Here is a 17,191-nt window from a genome sequence, read left to right as displayed (position 1 = left end):
TGTGATTCTGTGCAGCTCTCCAGTTTGTAACGTCACAAGAATCCCCTAAAATCGTGACTTCCCAAAAGCTTTTAAACGCTGACAGCAAGAGACCAGCACCCCAAAAGATCAGCTGCCCTCTGGCCCCGCTGCCACACAGACTGGTGGCTGTAGGAAACAGCCAGACCACCTTGCACCCTCTAATTAACACACGAAAACACAGCAGCCAGGGCAAGACCAAGAGCAAAACCTTCACAGGCAAAGGCTGCTGGAGTGAGGAGCTACGTTGGATAATGAAGCTACTTCAAAAGAAATCCAACTTCCACTTATTCTAGGGCAAACTCAAAAGGTTTTATTTTAATTTTTTTTTTTAGCAAATTCTATCACATAAATGTTAACAAAAAAACATCTGTACAATTGCCATGATACACTCAAAAGTGAAACAAATAAGACATAAATACAGATATGGATGTAACATGACAAAAGCAGAAAAAAAATAGAAAAAAAAAAATCCATGCGCATGAACACGGTGCCAACAAAGCCATTTCTCATGGCTGGCGCTTTTCCGAGCGGTTTTTACTTCCCATTTCAAACCTTGTTAACAACATCCTGCTGTATTCTGCAAAGGTCTATTTTCCTGTCCCTTAATATGTAATATTATGCTTGATAAATAAAGGGGTGGGGAGAAAAGGGTTTCATGACAAAGATGCGAGTTACGTTACTTATACAGGTTATTGGTAAGCGAGTAATAAGCGATAAAAAAGACAGTCTCGTGTTGTATTGTAACCCAGGCGAGCACACATAGTGTACCTTAAGAAAGCCACATGCCTCGATATTTCTGCACTACATGAGAACTACGGTACGTAGACCTGTGGGGCGGGTGGAGCCCGTATTTGCCCATGCCCACGGAGCACTTGTGCAGCCAACGGCAGAAAGAAAAACATCCACATCTACGATTTCGGCAGCCAGGAGCTGCTGTCTGCTGAGAGTTTGCTCTCAGTGAGACTTTTAAAGCATGGTGGGCAAATAAAATATGCTTTTTTTTTTTTCTTTTTTTTTAAAGGTATGAAAAATTGAAGCCCTGCATACCGGGCAGCAAAAACCAAACCAAAAGGCAGCTGCAGTAGGTGGCTACTGCTGGGAGAACGTGAACACAAGCTTCACCGGTGCGGTGAGGCACTGCCAGCGTGCAGATCCTTCTCTGCAAGATGCGTGGACGCTGCGATTTGTTGCCAGAGAGACCTTTATGCTTGCTGGAGAGAAACCCAAATGATTGTAGAGCGTGTTGAGGTGAGACCACTGGAGATCAGAGAGGTGACATTCAGAGCTAGCCCTTTGAGCGCTTCAAAGGAGACGTAAAAAATAAACCGGGTCACGTTCAACGTACTAAACAACCTGACTATGTACATTAATGATTTATAAATACCTACGCGGGACGCTCTCTACTCTATACAGGTATAACATACTTCTAGAGTACTCAGAGGACCAACAGTCCTCGACTGCCTCACGTAACGAAATTAAGGAGCGCGTTTATGAGCGTCTGTTGACAAACAGAACAGGATCTGATTGAGAAAGTAAGGCCTGGTTCTACCATCTGCAGCCCCACGCGTGCCAACAGCGTTGGGACACACGGGGGTGGCAGCAGGTCGCACGTGCCTTTCGAAGGACGAGCTGGGAACTCCTCCCATAGGGTCAGGTCAGGGACGTTACAGTGCGTTCACTCTCAGTGCATACTAACAGGATTTTATAAAATATATATAAAATCGTCTGAGAAGGAATTCAATTCCTGGAGGTTTGCTACAGTGTGCCATTCGAAAAAAAAAATAAACCACCAAAGAGCAAACGGTGATGGACCAAGCTCCATCACAGTGGGGAGGGACTCATCAGCTATGCTGACCTTCTGAACCCCAGAACTGGAACAGAAAATGCTGAACTGAGATGGGGAGAAAAAAGAGGCATAAATACTAAGCAGTTAAGAGTACAAATTGTTAAAAAAAACCAAACCCAAACAAAAACCCAAACCCACTACTAAAAATTCAAACGAGACAGCTAACTGCTGCCAACGAGTCGGCTGAGTATTTCCTCAAAAGGGAAAATAAATTTGTGTTAAAACTAAAATAATTCGAATCATTCAAAAAAATTAAAAAAAGAATATTCTACCAAGTGTACTGAAAGATGCTGAAAAGGAATGGTCCACGGAAAGGGAGACGCCAACCATGGAGCAGCCAATCCTCCCTCTAGCGAGGATGGCTTTTCTAAGCCTGCGGAAGGACCCTGGGGGAAGCCCACCCTCCAGGAGCCCACCCTTTCTCCTGCCACGGCATCACTCTTTGGGAAAGGTGAGGGAACTAGCCCTGCAGCCAGCAAAAGCCTGGACACATCCTGACAAACTCAGGAGCAGGTCACCTCCTCTGCTCTCATGTCAGCAGGGAAAGGGACCGACAAAGCTTTGCAGCCCAATCCCACACAGTCCCCAGCAGCCCCAACCCCTCCTGAGCTGGGAACTGGGAGGGAAGCTGGCACCAAGCATCACCTCCCAGCATAGCTCCTCGGGGCCGGGGCTGAGACACACAGGGATGCACTGATGGAGAAAGGGAGGACGACGGGGCTTTATCCTCCCTGCTGCGCTCCCAGGAACCCTCACGTTCTCAGTAGGCTACCGAGGTGTCCCTTCAGCTCCCCAACGGCGATACAGAGGGGGCTGGAGAGAGCCCAAGGCACTGAGAGCAGCCAGGGAGCACACATCCATCACCACAGCTGCAGGTCCACCATCCTCTTGCATCACTGGGGGGCAAAACCCCAGTTCTGATCCACTGCAGCTTTGGGGTGGGCATGCCCATCAGCCAGGATCCAGCCATGAGCCAAACACAGCACTAGCATCCTCCTGCTCCCCCTGGTTACAGGCAGAGGCAGGGGGAGCTCACGGAAGGGTCTCCCTTTGGGGCAGGGTGGTGCTGTGGGGTATTTGCTGCTCGTTTGGCTTTGCCTTGGTCTGCGTCATCAGATTAGCCCCACTGCACCCTCACCCAGAGCACCCAGTAGGGCTGAGCGTGGGGCTGGCCAGGAAGGAGGAGGTCTCTAAAGGCAGCTATCAACACTGCGGGCTCTTCAGGCGCAGGAAGGGAGCTGGGGAAGGCAACCAGCACTGGCCCAGCTGGCTCAGCAGGTGCTTCCACGGGGTCTTTTTGTTCAGTTTCAGATGCCCTTTCTGTCCTCTGGGATGAACATTTTGCCCAAAGCAAAACTGGGGACAAAGCCATTCACCACCCAACACCAGTGGGTCAGGTCAGAGCAGCAGATCAGCCCTTTGATGCTACAGACTTCCAGAAAAATGAGATACAGCCCTGCCAGCTCCTGCTGCCCACCCACGGACACACTCAGAGCCTCATCCAACACCCACCCACCTAACTCCAGCATCCCATCACAGGCACCAGTCCCAGAACTGGGTCTCAGGTTCCTTTTGGGGAGTAACAAGTAACCTGGAGAGTCTTTTAAGCATACGAAAGAGCTGAATGGGTTGGGAGGGGAGAAATATTTACACAGTTAATGAAAGGAGCAAGAGCCCAGCTGTTTTGCACAGCACAGCTGGCTGGAGAGCAGTCACAGAAAAATCAGCCCATCAGAGGTCTGTCAGAAGAACTATGTACAAAACCCTCAAGATGTTTAAAAAGAACCTACTTTTTCATTACTCACTTGATAGCTCTCAGTATTAAAGCAGCTGAGGCTGGAATCGCAGCCACATCTGCAGAGATCTCCCCACATTAGCCAAGCTGCAACAGGGAGTCCAAAACAGGCCTACAAGACTTGTAAGAAGAGAACCCAGCCAGAAGAGCTGCGGCCAGGGGGAGAGAGCAGGTAACTAGCGCACAGAAACCAAAACTGGGTAGCAACTAAAACCAATGAGGTTTTATTTGACCTTTACGCACGTCCAGGCTCTTGAACTCAGTTTTGGAGCGCTGACCTAAACATATTTCCGAGATTTCAGCAGGCTAGACAAATATGTTTAAGTATGGCTTTCTGATGACTGCAACACAGACCTTGCTTCCTTTACATTCAATACCAGTAAGATTCTACATAAAAGCTTTTAAGGGACTAAAATACTGATTGCAATAAATATCTGCGTGGCCTCCTTGAGCTAATGGAGCGCGCCAGTGAAGAGTAGCAGAAAAGTCTCCGAGAGGCACCGTTGATTGCTTCTAAGTCTACACATATGTCCACATATCTCCATTAACTGTGCGTTGAAACATCTGAAGAGGAACTGCTGTTGCTGTTGGTGGTCTGGGCCCTCTTTATGTACAAGTTTAGTAACTTCATCTGAAAGAAACAAACAAACATCAGGACAAGATGCCAGGAAAAACAGGCAGACAAGATCTTAAAACTCGCCTTCTGTGGTGAACTCAGTTCAAAAAAGGTGAGAGTATTTCAACACAGACAGAGGCAGGAGGGTATGCCTCGTCCCACTGAAGTTACAGGCAGATTTATGAGATTTAGACAAACCTCTTGCATGTCACTTCACCAGCCATCAGTTCACACACCTCACTCCTGCAGCCTGCTCTGAGCAAGCAGGATGCCCACCGAGGTCAGCGGGGCTGTGGGCACACCATCGATCTGATAGCCACGGTCCCTCCTAGGAAACACCCTGAGCTCTCTGTGCATTATAAAATGTTCATTTTCAATGACATTAGACATTGGAAGGGGCTGCCCAGGGAGGTGGTGGAGTCACCATCTCTGGAGGGGTTTAAGAAAAGACTGGACATGGCACTTAGTGCCATGGTCTGGTTGACATGGTGGTGTCAGGGCAATGGTTGGACTTGATGATCCCAGAGGGCTCTTCCAACCTGATTGACTCTGTGATTCTGTGACATTTAAATAACCTTCACCAACTTGGTGCATCTAGTGAAACTGCAGCTGTTATGACCATGTACCTCCTTTGCTTGGGTTTGTTTTCTTTTTCTGCCTTACCACCTTAGCTCCAGATCCTGCAATGACTCACACACACGTTTAACTTTGACCACGCAGGGAGTCAGCGCAAACCCAGAAGAATTACTCACATGTTTATAGTTGGTTATGTGGTGGAGTGAGTCTGTGGCACCTAGGATACTGCGATAATAAAGCTTCTACAACATTTTATAGGGGGATTTCCTAACTGCCCAAATATAATGAGGTAAACCTCAGCACCCACAGCTGTCTCTTTCCAGAGCAATTTGGAGGCACAAGTAATTTGTTTAAGGACAAGGCAACTCAATTCAGAAATAACATGTCAGGTTGTTTTGGCCTACACCACTCTTCCTACCCATGAAAGAAATTATGGCTTCAAAATAACAGAACGAAGCTCCCTGAACTAAGTAGCCATTCACATGCAGAGATCAATTTCAGAAACAAAAATGCAGAATTCATCTTAAAATTGCAGAGAAATCTTGGGTATGATGACTTCAAAGAGGAGAAGAGATCTTGTGACGGCTTCCTGAGCAGCTCTGAAAAGCAACTAAACACCACCCACTTCAACACCAAATGCCAGCTCTCGTCTGAAGGACAGAGCTGAATTAGGACTCTGTTTCCTTTGCAGCATCAGGTCAGAATTTGAGTCTTGCTGCTCACCTGACTCCAGGGCACAAAATCCTTTGAAGGGTCACTTGAGCTTGCTGGTGTCCCAGGAGGAAAAGGACACATCTGCAGTCCTATTAAGAGTGAAGCTTTACCTGCGTTTCTACCAGCCCTGATCCCAACCTGCTGCTGAGAGGACCTGCTCTCCCACCCACTCCAGCCACGCATTCCCACCGCTCTCTGCACTAGATAAGCCATGCAGCTGAAGAGCAGACTGAGGGCTATAATTTGTACCGCAGATCTGTTTTTCAGCCAGAGCAGCTAGCTGATGCAGCTCACTGCCCAGTCACCCCTGGATGCAGCGCCCAAGGGGCAAGGTAAACATGGCTGCAGTGGGAAGGATCCGCTCGGCGGCAGCGTGAAGTTACACAGGATCAAATGCGCCATGAAACCGAGCCCAGAACCCCACCAAAACTTGCTCAGTGGGATGTAGTTGCAGTCTACAACTCCCTGAAGGGAGGTTGTAGTGAAGTGGGAGTCGGCCTCTTCTCCCAGGCAACTAGTGATAGGACAAGAGGACACAGCCTCAAGCTTCACCAGGGGAGGTTCAGGTTGGACATCAGGAAGCATTTCTTCTCAGCAAGGGTCATTAGCCATTGGAAGGGGCTGCCCAGGGAGGTGGTGGAGTCACCATCTCTGGAGGTGTTTAAGAAAAGCCTGGACATGGCACTTAGTGCCATGGTCTAGCTGACATGGTGGTGTCAGGGCAACGGTTGGACTCGATGATCCCAGAGGTCTCTTCCAACCTGGTTCATTCTGGGATTCTGTGTGATTCTGTGATTCAAATGCTCACACTGCTGAGCAAGCGCTGTGGTGGTTGGCAGGGTGAGACAGGATTTCACAGAGCACAGGGAACTTGACCCACAGCTACTGTGAAGCCACTGGTCTTGCTGCCAGTAATGCAAGCCATTCAGCTGGCTACTATCGAAACACCCAAGATGCCCCCTCCCTGGCAGTGTTCAAGGCCAGGTTAGATGGGGCTGGGAGCAACCTGGTCTGGTGGAAGGTGTCCCTGCCCGTGGCAGGGGGGTTGGAACTAGATGGTCTTTAAGGTCCCTTCCAACCCAAACCAGTCTGTGGTTCTGTGATTACTCGTACCTTGCTTCCCGTGAGTTGTGCGAGGTGAGGTTTCAGTTCTTCTCCAATTACTGAATAAATTGCCACTAGGCAAAACACGCTAGCTTTACGGACACTGCTCTCCGTGTTATCATAACCCTGGGAAAGAAGGAAAAAAAGGTCATAAGTCAAACAGCACTCACCAATATCCCCCCAGAGCAATGCATTAAAGAGCTGATGGATGTTGTGCAAATGTGGCTGACCTAACACATCGATAGAAACGCCCTGCTTAACTGAACAGTTTGGAACCTGAAGAGCAAGAGAATACAATCACCCAGTACATCCTATTTCTTCCTTATATTATTAGTTATTACTATCATAAGTTGTAATTAATAACTTGTTATTTATAGCATTAAGCAACAACATGCAGTTTCCCAACATGAGCTTAGGACTTTATCAAATACACACACTCCTGTGTCCAGTTCAGATGACCATATGATATCCTGGATGGTCAGGACTTCTTGGAGGGGAGCCCTCACGCTTCCAGCTTGCCTTCAGAAAAGTCTTTCCTGACCCAGAAGTTCTGGGCCCCATACTTCAAGAAAGAAGTTGAGGTGTTGGAGTGAGTCCAGAGGAGGGCAACCAAGCTGGTGAAGGGTCTGGAGGGTCTGACCTACAAGGAACGGCTGAGGGAGCTGCGGTTGTTTAGCCTGGAGAAGAGGAGGCTCAGGTGACCTTATTGCAGTCTACAACTACATGAAGGGAGGCTGGAGCGGAGTGGGAGTCGGCCTCTTCTCCCAGGCAACTAGCAATAGGATGAGAGGACACAGCCTCGAGCTTCGCCAGGGGAGGTTCAGGTTGGACATTAGGAAGAATTTTTTCTCAGAAAGGGTCATTAGACATTGGAAGGGGCTGCCCAGGGAGGTGGTGGAGTCACCATCTCTGGAGGGGTTTAAGAAAAGACTGGACATGGCACTTAGTGCCATGGTCTAGTTGACATGGTGGTGTCAGGGCAATGGTTGGACTCGATGATTCCACAAGTCTCTTCCAACCTGATTGATTGATTGATAACCCAAAGGAAACCAATTCTGTGGCTGAGAGCAAAGTTACAGATGGAGATGAATTTTGCAGCAAAGTGGCCTAATGGTTATATCAAGTCAGGGCATAAAAACCAGAATCCTGTTTTGTTAACAAATATTCTACCCAAATATCTATTTGTACAGAATGGCTCCATGCAGGCATTAGAAACTGCAAAAATCAGAGTCATCCTGGATGTTTTCCACCTCTTTAAAAGCACTGGCCTTAAACAGCGTGTGTAACAGTGCAACGCACATGTGCTGGTCCATTAGATGAACTGCCTCTGTAACCTGGAGCTTTTTGATTACTTATCATGTAGGAAATACCACAGAAAAGAACATGCTGAAAGATCCCTCTAGGTGTGCCAGATCTCTGGCAGCTTCAGGAGAGAGCTCCAGCTAGCCACCAATCCCAAAGAGCGCAGAACTAGAAAAGCAGAAGACCCAGGTGAGCTCAGAGAAACATCAAGATATTGAGGACCGAGGTGGAAAAAAGGCTGAGCCCAGACCCACGGACACACAACCCACTGCTGGGAGGACAGCTGGGACACAGGGCTCTGTGGGTCCCAACCCAAAGGCTCCTGAACTCATCAGATGCCTCTGCTTGAACTCAAGTTTCCCTACAGGCCTGGCATTTTGGTTACGTGTCCATCCCAAGTTGCTCCCATGGGGACAGGCAGATCTGTGCGATGTCGAGGCCTGAGAGGGCTGCATCCCGGTGGGCACTGGGCTGGTAGAACCTGGTCCGTGTGCACCAGAAGGACCGTCACCCATTCTCCATCCACCAACTTGCTTGCAAGGCAGTGGCTAATGCTTCTCCCGCCATTTAATAACACAGCCCAATGGTGAAAGCATTTGCTCAGGAGATGACACGGGCTCAAAGCTCTCTTTGGCCCGAGAGTATCAAGATGCAGCGCATGGGAGAGTGCCTCGTGGCCCAGTTCTATCTCCCCAGCTCCAAAGGAGCCAGGGCTCTGCCTCAGGGCCAGGGCAAACACCACGACTCTCCCCAGTCAAACCCGGCTCTGGGCATGGAGATCTCCATCTGCTCACGGGGATCCCACTGTGGGCTGTTGAGCTGCATGCTTGTGCTCACGCTGCTGCTGTCTGGTGACAGGACAAAGGGGGAATGGTTTTAAACTGAAAGAGGGGAGATTTAGATTAGATATTAGGAAGAAATTCTTTGCTGTGAGGGTGGTGAGACACTGGCCCAGGTTGCCCAGAGAAGCTGTGGCTGCCCCCTCCCTGGCAGTGTTCAAGGCCAGGTTGGATGGGGCTTGGAGCAACCTGGTCTGGTGGAAGGTGTCCCTGCCTGTGGCAGGGGGGTTGGAACTAGATGATCTTTAAGGTCCCTTCCAACCCAAACCATTCCATGATTCTATATGATTCTATGACACTCCTCACCGCTAAACAGGCACAGGGTTGATTCCCTCCGCACACGGTCCTTCAGCCAGAAGGATCCCAAAATACTTCCTCCAAAGGTGAGGAGTAGGTTCATTCAATCTCTACCAGTTTCTAAGGCGAGGAAACACCACTGGCAGCTCCAAGATGAAAAATGGCAAACTAGGCTCTGAAACAAGATCTGTTCTAAACGTGGAAGCAACTTAATAAAACAAATATAAGGGCGTTTTTAAAGGCATGCTGCTCCCAGACTTCTCCGGTGCCATGAAGCTACACTGTACAGATTGTTGTCTCCAACAAACATGGCTAAAACCTTACACACATTCTCTCTCCTCCCTCACTGCTACCTCCCCTTATTTCCTTCTTGCTTGCAGTCTCACCCCAGCTGCTTGTGCAGGGGAACAGAAGACAACATCGCTACAGCCAGCGCCAAAAGCTAAATTCACAATGTAAGACCAAGCCTTAGCCCTGGCACAAACACAGCTCCCCGCCCAGCCTAAGAGGGTTATGAAAGAGGCTGAATGAAGTCAGGGAGTAGTTTGGTCCTGATTTCAGAGAGGAAAGGACTAGCCTGCCTGCTGGGATTCAAATTCAAGTGCAAAGTACAATCAAAGCACCGAACAGCTCAGCAGAATTAAAGGAGACTGCAAGATGTATTGCTTGGGAGGTACTGAGACAGCATAAGATGTGGTTAACTCCCACTTTCAATAAATTTCTTACATGGCTGCTACTGGCTTCTCTAGGAGTCAGGCCAAGGCATCTGAATTGTGGAAGACACATACACATAGGAATCTCAGTTTTCTTTTCCTTAATACATTAAAACACCAAAAGCTCAATTATTAAAAAAAACCTCAGAGAGATTAAAACTTTAATTGACCAAAATCTGGCCCCAGAGGGACCATCATTCTCTTAGGTCACAGACCTCACAAATTACTCAACGGTAGTTTGTGCTCAGGAGCATTTGTGACATGGGATTCTGTACCTGTAACAACCCAGGAATGATATCGGGAAGGAGCTGATGCAACGATTCCTTGGAAATCCTCTCAATGACTTTCGTCTGCATTTTGATGGCAGCCAAGTTAATTGGATAGTCTGCAGTCTGGATGATGGGGCAAAGCACCTTGATGCATTGCTCGGGATGGATGGAACTCGCCAGGGTGGAAGCAGCTTCTTCAGCAGCTCTGACGACCTGGAACGAAAGCAGAGCCAAACCGTACATTAACGAAGTCACCCATCACAGCCAAAACCACTGGTGTGCACTAGGAATGACTGCCAAGAAATGCCTGGGGATGTCATGAACAGATCTGCAGGAGGCTCTGTTGAGAGGTAACTGACTCTGAGAATTCACATCCTTCGCCTCCAGTGACATCTTTGTTCCAGCCAGTGGTAAGAAGTCCATCCTGCCTAACGTGTCAAAGCTGTGCTGGTTTGAAAGAGTCATCTGTCACCCAAGATAGATAGGGACCCCAATCCTAGGAGAAGCGAGAGGACAAGCTGGTGAAGGGTCTGGAGGGTCTGACCTAGGAGGAACGGCTGAGGGAGCTGGGGTTGTTTCGCCTCGAGGAGGCTCAGAGGTGACCTTGTTGCAGTCTACAACTACCTGAAGAGAGGTTGTAGTGAAGTGGGGGTCGGCCTCTTCTCCCAGGCAACTAGCAATAGGACAAGAGGACACAGCCTCAAGCTTCACCAGGGGAGGTTCAGGTTGGACATTAGGAAGCATTTCTTCTCAGAAAGGGTCATTAGACATTGGAAGGGGCTGCCCAGGGAGGTGGTGGAGTCACCATTCTGGAGGGGTTTAAGAAAAGACTGGACATGGCATTTAGTGCCATGGTCTAGTTGACATGGTGGTGTCAGGGCAATGGCTGGACTCTATGATCCCAGAGGGCTCTTCCAACCTGATTGATTCTGTGATTCTGTGACCTCAACTCTAAGAAGAAAGAAGCATTCACAAATGCTCATGTTTAGCATCTCCCAGGTAGCCCCAGGCAGTCCCTAACTCTCAGCCTGGGAGCGTTAGTGCAGCCTTTCAACGCGCTCCCTCTTTCCTCATTGTGCGGGAAGCTCAGATGCCTCACACCAGTTCTCTAACTCATCCTAAGCTGAACTACTGGGGGTTCTCTGAAGTCGGTACTTTGAAACCAGCACTAGGACATCTGTCCCAGGCAATCCACAAAAAAGCAAACAGGTCTCCCATCACTTAGGCTGAAGCCACAGCTGCTGGATTCTCCTTGCTCCCCTCTTCAACGTACTGTCATGGTATCAAACCCAGGGATTTCTGTTTGACTAAGGCAACTCATGGACAGATCGAGCTCTATCAAGCCTCAAAAGAAGGCAAGCTTCCATTATTTTTAAGTAACTACTGTGGATAATGCATGAACCAGGAGTACTTGGAAGGTTATCTCAGTCCTTACTAGGACAAGAATGTCAGCCTGCCTGGACTACAAAACATTTTCCAGAAAGTTTTAATTGATTTTTAAGGTAGCAGCACTGAACGGTGACAACAAGAGATCATCTCCATCTACAAAGCCTGCTTCACCCACAGTCTTAGCATCGCAGCCACACCACTATCATTAATCTTCCACTCGTGCTGACAGCCACCTCCATGAAACATGAATGGTCATAAGATACTTGTACACTCAGGAAATAACAGAATCACAGAATCAATCAGGTTGGAAGAGACCTCTGGGATCATCAAGTCCAACCACTGCCCTGACACCACCATGTCAACTAGACCATGGCACTAAGTGCCATGTCCAGTCTTCTCTTAAACACCTCCAGAGATGGTGACTCCACCACCTCCCTGGGCAGCCCCTTCCAATGTCTAATGACCCTTTCTGAGAAGAAATGGTTCCAAAAAAACCCAAAACTCATCCAGTGGACTCTTGGCATCCTCTAAAGCAAACCCAACAGCGAATGGGATCTCAGATAGTTCACATAGTACAAATACTGCATGCAAGCAAGGTACAGGCAGGATGGTGAAGCAGACCTGAGACCATGACTGCTTCTCTGTCAGTGCCCTATTTACAGCGGGAACACTGTCAAACTGCTCCATCTACTTCAGGCCTTTCTCAGCATTTCATTATAATATTAAAACATATTCCAAAAAGAATGGCAATCCACAATGTGGTCAATATTCAAAAAATTTCATCCTGAAAGATCTGTGAATGAATAACCAAGCAGAACAGAATGCTCGTTTTCCCACTTCCAGCAAGTTTTCCCTCTTCCAGCTATTTTTTTTTTGCCAATTCCTCTTGGACTTCACACAGGAGAAGCATGAAAGTTAATATTTTTCCACGTAAGCCAGTACTAGCTCAGAAGGAAGCACTTTTGTTGGGAAAGAAGAGAAACACCCGAGTACTTAAGGGAAACCTAATGCCATGCTTTGGTACCACGGCATTGAATTGCTGGAGTGGATGAAGTCAGGAGCTCCCAGGAGGTCTCCTTCAAAGGAATTCACTTCTTGGCACTGAAGCTTTTGACGTCGGCTTTCCCAGTGCTGAAACACTGCTACCATCAAGCTTTCCACAAACAATGCAGCGGACTCACAGAGAGCCCAGATGTCTTGTAATCAATTTAACAACATTCATGAGCAAGTCACTTCAGCTAAAAAAAAAACCCCACCAACTGTAACTATTTGGACATAGGCCACTTGGGATTTTGCTTTGCAACACTTCCAAATACTGTTGGTAAATGTTTTCAGAAAGAAAAGCTTGCACATACATCACAACTCACTAAAAAAAACCCCAACAAACCAATAATTTTTTTTTAACCTTAAATCCTCCTGGTATCCTACTTGATAAGAAAGCAACAATATTTTAGTAATCACCTTGGGTCAGACTCTGATCTCAAATATGCCACTGTAAACTCCAAACAGTACTGAAGTAGGTAAACATTTCAATGAGTATTCTATCAAGTTTGCTGATGATACGAAGCTGGGAGGTTTGGCTGATACACCTGAAGGCTGTGATTTGGACAGGCTGGAGAGCTGGGCAAAGAGGAACCTAATGAGGTTCAACAAGAATAAGTGCAGAGTCCTGCACCTGGGAAGGAGTAATAAAATGCACCAGTACAGGTTAGGAGGCGATCTGCTGGAGAGCAGCTCCGTGGAGAAGGACCTTGGAGTCCTGGTGGACAACAAGTTATCCATGGGACAGCAATGTGCCCTTGTGGCCAAGAAGGCCAATGGCCTCCTGGGGTGCATTCAGAAGAGTGTGTCCAGAAGATCGAGGGAGGTCCTCCTCCCCCTCTACTCTACCCTGGTGAGACCTCACCTGGAGTATTGCGTTCAGTTCTGGGCTCCCCAGTTCAAGAGGGACAGAGATCTACCGGAGAGTCCAACAGAGGGCTACGAGGATGATTAAGGGACTAGAACACCTGCCTTAGGAGGAAAGGTTGAGAGACCTGGGCCTTCTTAGTCTGGAGAAGACTGAGAGGGGATCTGATTAATGTGTATAAATAGATGAGGGCTGGGTGTCAAGAGGAAAGGGGCAACCTCTTGTCACTTGTGCCCTGCGATAGGACAAGGGGCAACGGATGCAAGCTAGAGCACAGGAAGTTCAACCTCAACACGAGGAAGAACTTCTTTACTGTAAGGGTTACAGAGCACTGGAACAAGCTCCCCAGAGAGGTTGTGGAGTCTCCTTCTCTGTAGACTTTCAAGCCCCGTCTGGATATGTTCCTGTGTAACCTGCCCTAGATTGGTCCTGCTCTGGCAGGGGGGCTGGACTCGATGATCTCCAGAGGTCCCTTCCAACCCCTGACATTCTATGATTCTATGATTCTATCTGGGTTTCAGCTCCTCATCCTGTTCGCATACAGTTTACCATGCACATTGAATTGCAGGTCTGAGGCAAGTGCATGAGACAAAACCTTTTTTTAAAAGCCTATTAACCGATTTCAAGCACAAAGGGTTAAAAATACAGCTGTAACACTTTTTTTCACACACAAGCAAGGGTTCAAATAGCAACAAAGGTCATACATATTTTGCACATCATCAGGTCAGCAAGAAAAGTTGGGAAGGTGCAGGATTTATTTATGCCCCTGCAAATTCTCCTTTCAGCAAAGCTGCCCGTTTCTAGCGAGGATCTGGCCACATTTATGCAGCAGTTGGGTATTTCCCATCGTTTCTGCCTGGAGCGCCTTCCCTGTGAATACAGAAGGACACATTACACGTGCCCAGTAGGCTTCGTGCTGATAGTAGCTTGTTAATGTGACAACACCAGGGAGACTTCCAAGCCTTCCGAGAGCACATCTGGCAGACAGCAGCCGCAGCTAAGCCACGCTTCAGCAACCCCCTGAAGCGTGTGTTTAACTTTAATAACAAGTCTCGCTGACGTCAATGGGATTCAAGCATGTGCTGACATGCTTGTTTGAATGGGAGTCTCCGCAGGTAACTAGCTCCTGGCTCCCTCGGAAAGGGTCAGCAGGGGACAGGGTGTAGGAAGGAAAGAGACCTGGGGGTGCTGATCGACAGCCGGCTAAACATGAGCCAGCAGTGGGCCCAGGAGGCCAAGAAGGCCAATGGCATCCTGGCCTCTCTCAGGAATAGTGTAGCCAGCCGGTCTAGGGAAGTGATTGTCCCTCTGTACTCGGCACTGGTGAGGCCGCACCTTGAATACTGTGTCCAGTTCTGGGCCCCGCACTTCAAGAGAGATGTTGAGGTGTTGGAGCGAGTCCAGAGGAGGGCAACCAAGCTGGTGAAGGGTCTGGAGGGTCTGACCTACGAGGAACGGCTGAGGGAGCTGGGGGTGTTTAGCCTGGAGAAGAGGAGGCTCAGAGGTGACCTTAGTGCAGTCTACAACTACCTGAAGAGAGGTTGTAGTGAAGTGGGAGTCAGCCTCTTCTCCCAGGCAACTAGTGATGGGACAAGAGGACACAGCCTCAAGCTTCGCCAGGGGAGGTTCAGGTTAGACATTAGGAAGCATTTCTTCTCAGCAAGGGTCATTAGCCATTGGAAGGGGCTGCCCAGGGAGGTGGTGGAGTCACCATCTCCGGAGGGGTTTAAGAAAAGACTGGACATGACACTTAGTGCCATGGTCTAGTTGACGTGGTGGTGTCAGGGCAACGGCTGGACTCGATGATCCCAGAGGGCTCTTCCAACCTCATTGATTCTGTGGTTTTGTGAAGGGGTAGGGCAATACCAGCTGAGAGTGAGCCAAAAGGACAAGCTCATCCCTGCCAACACGGAAAGCCAAATGCCACCACTCTGCAATGCAAGTACCAGGCCTGTCCAGAAGGTCTTTCCTTTTGCTTTAGCAGAACAAACCGTCCAGCCACCCAGACCAGCTCTGCATCCCACGAGGGAAAGCACGTCTCCAAATACTTAAGAGTCCCACTCACCTGGTAACACCAGAGAAATCAGCAGCATTCCCACATGGAGGGAAGTGCATTAGCAAAAGATACAACCTGCCGGGTCATTTGGCAACAATAACTTCCAATTACAGCAGAGTTTAGCAAAGATATTTCGCCGTGAGGCACAACACTTTTGTCTTGCAAATTATACATACCATACAATATCAAAAAATCAAATATCTTTTTTAATCAGGGCTTTAACCTGACCAGCAGAGTGAAACAACCTTAAAAGGAGTGGGAGAAATGGGCAAACAGCATCGAGCAACAGTTCTTCCTCCCATCTTTGGAGGGAAGATCAACAGATACACACCGGGAAGTGACAGGAATGGCCCCATTAGGCTCATACTAACAGCAGACACCACAAGAAGTAGTGGCTATGAAATAAAAAAGAAAGGGAGTTGTTTGCTACATGCTCAGACTGGGTAGTTCACTGTCACAAGAGGATTAAAAACTTGACACATTTACTGAAGAAAAAACAAAGGCCAAAACCCACAGAGAGGCAGGCAGAACCATGAGCACGGGAAGGCTGTAAGCTTCAGATCGCTGGAAGGAGGGAGGACATGCTCGGGGAAGCATCACTGTATGCTTGCTTTTTGCTAGTCACTGTCAGGTAGGGTATCAAGTGAAGTAAACTTTTGGTCTGACCTAATACGATTATTCTCAGTGGTCTCAGAAATATGAAAGAAAACAAGCAAAGTCATCAAATGATGATGGTAGGTGGAAGAAGCAAGTTCCAAAGAGTGGCTATGAAGAAAGATGAGCAGCACTAGGGAGAGCCTGCAGCGTTTCAAAAACACAGACACTAAGCCGTGTGTAAGGTATGTCACAAACGTGAATTTACCTCCCAGTAAAAGCTTAGAGCAAACCGTGTCTTGAACTGGATAGTCTGATATCATTCAACACAGGGTAGGCAGCCCAGGAATGCAGATCTACAAGATAGCACTTGGCCTTAAAGAAGCAGGTTTTTCTCCTTTCCAAATGCCTACCTTACGCTCTATGTGCTAGAGACTAGATTCAGCCTGACTTCTGCTGGCATAACATAAGCTGTGTTTGCTGTTGGGTTCCTTGAAAGACACCTGCGGGGCACTAAGACCTTTCCAGTGAGTCTCCCGAAAGAGAGAAATGGTCATACTTCCACCCAGTTTGCTTTAGGGAAGGAACCACGGTCACATGCATGAAGCCAGAGAGGTGCAGCACACAGGCAGGCTGTTCATCTCTAACAATGTCTTCCTTAATGCTATAAAGGAGTAAGCCTCAAAGCAACGGGTTAGACGGTCCCAGGAATACACATGTGAAATGCTTTCTGGTTCCAATGGGAGGGGATATTTCTGACGTGCAGGATTAGGAACAGCGTGATCAAGGCAGCCACCTGCCACAGATCCCTTTCTTTTAATAGGAAACCACGCTGGCATCATGGACATTCTACAAAATTTGCTGGACAAGCTTTGGATGACAATTCCCACTGGTTTACCTGGTTCACAATGCACTGCAGCCATGGGCTCCTGCTCACTTAAGAGAGCCAGAACCAAGACTCCACAGAATCACAGAATCAATCAGGTTGGAAGAGCCCTCTGGGATCATCGAGTCCAACCATTGCCCTGACACCACCATGTCAGCTAGACCATGGCACTAAGTGCCATGTCCAGTCTTTTCTTAAACCCCTCCAGAGATGGTGACTCCACCACCTCCCTGGGCAGCCCATTCCAATGGCTAATGACCCTTGC

At 48.3% G+C, this 17,191-nt stretch overlaps 1 protein-coding gene across 7 annotated transcripts in view; it reads right to left on the bottom strand.

Moving 5' to 3' along the window:
- Positions 1–334: 334 nt before the first annotated feature.
- The window catches only part of CLASP1 (cytoplasmic linker associated protein 1), a 200,300-nt gene continuing 183,443 nt past the window's right edge, over positions 335–17,191 (bottom strand). For all 7 annotated transcript variants that reach the window (XM_068407464.1, XM_068407463.1, XM_068407465.1 and 4 more), the window contains 3 exons: positions 10,099–10,305; positions 6,682–6,798; positions 335–4,293 (listed from right to left, as the gene is read on the bottom strand). In XM_068407464.1, coding sequence (XP_068263565.1) covers positions 4,207–4,293; positions 6,682–6,798; positions 10,099–10,305 — 411 coding nt within the window. In that variant the 3' untranslated portion in view covers positions 335–4,206. The remainder of the gene's footprint in view (positions 4,294–6,681; positions 6,799–10,098; positions 10,306–17,191) is intronic.

Source organism: Nyctibius grandis, chromosome 9, assembly GCF_013368605.1.
Source record: "Nyctibius grandis isolate bNycGra1 chromosome 9, bNycGra1.pri, whole genome shotgun sequence".
Lineage (NCBI taxonomy): Eukaryota > Metazoa > Chordata > Aves > Nyctibiiformes > Nyctibiidae > Nyctibius > Nyctibius grandis.
Note: the sequence above shows the minus strand (reverse complement) of the source record. Positions and strands in the feature narration are given on the sequence as shown.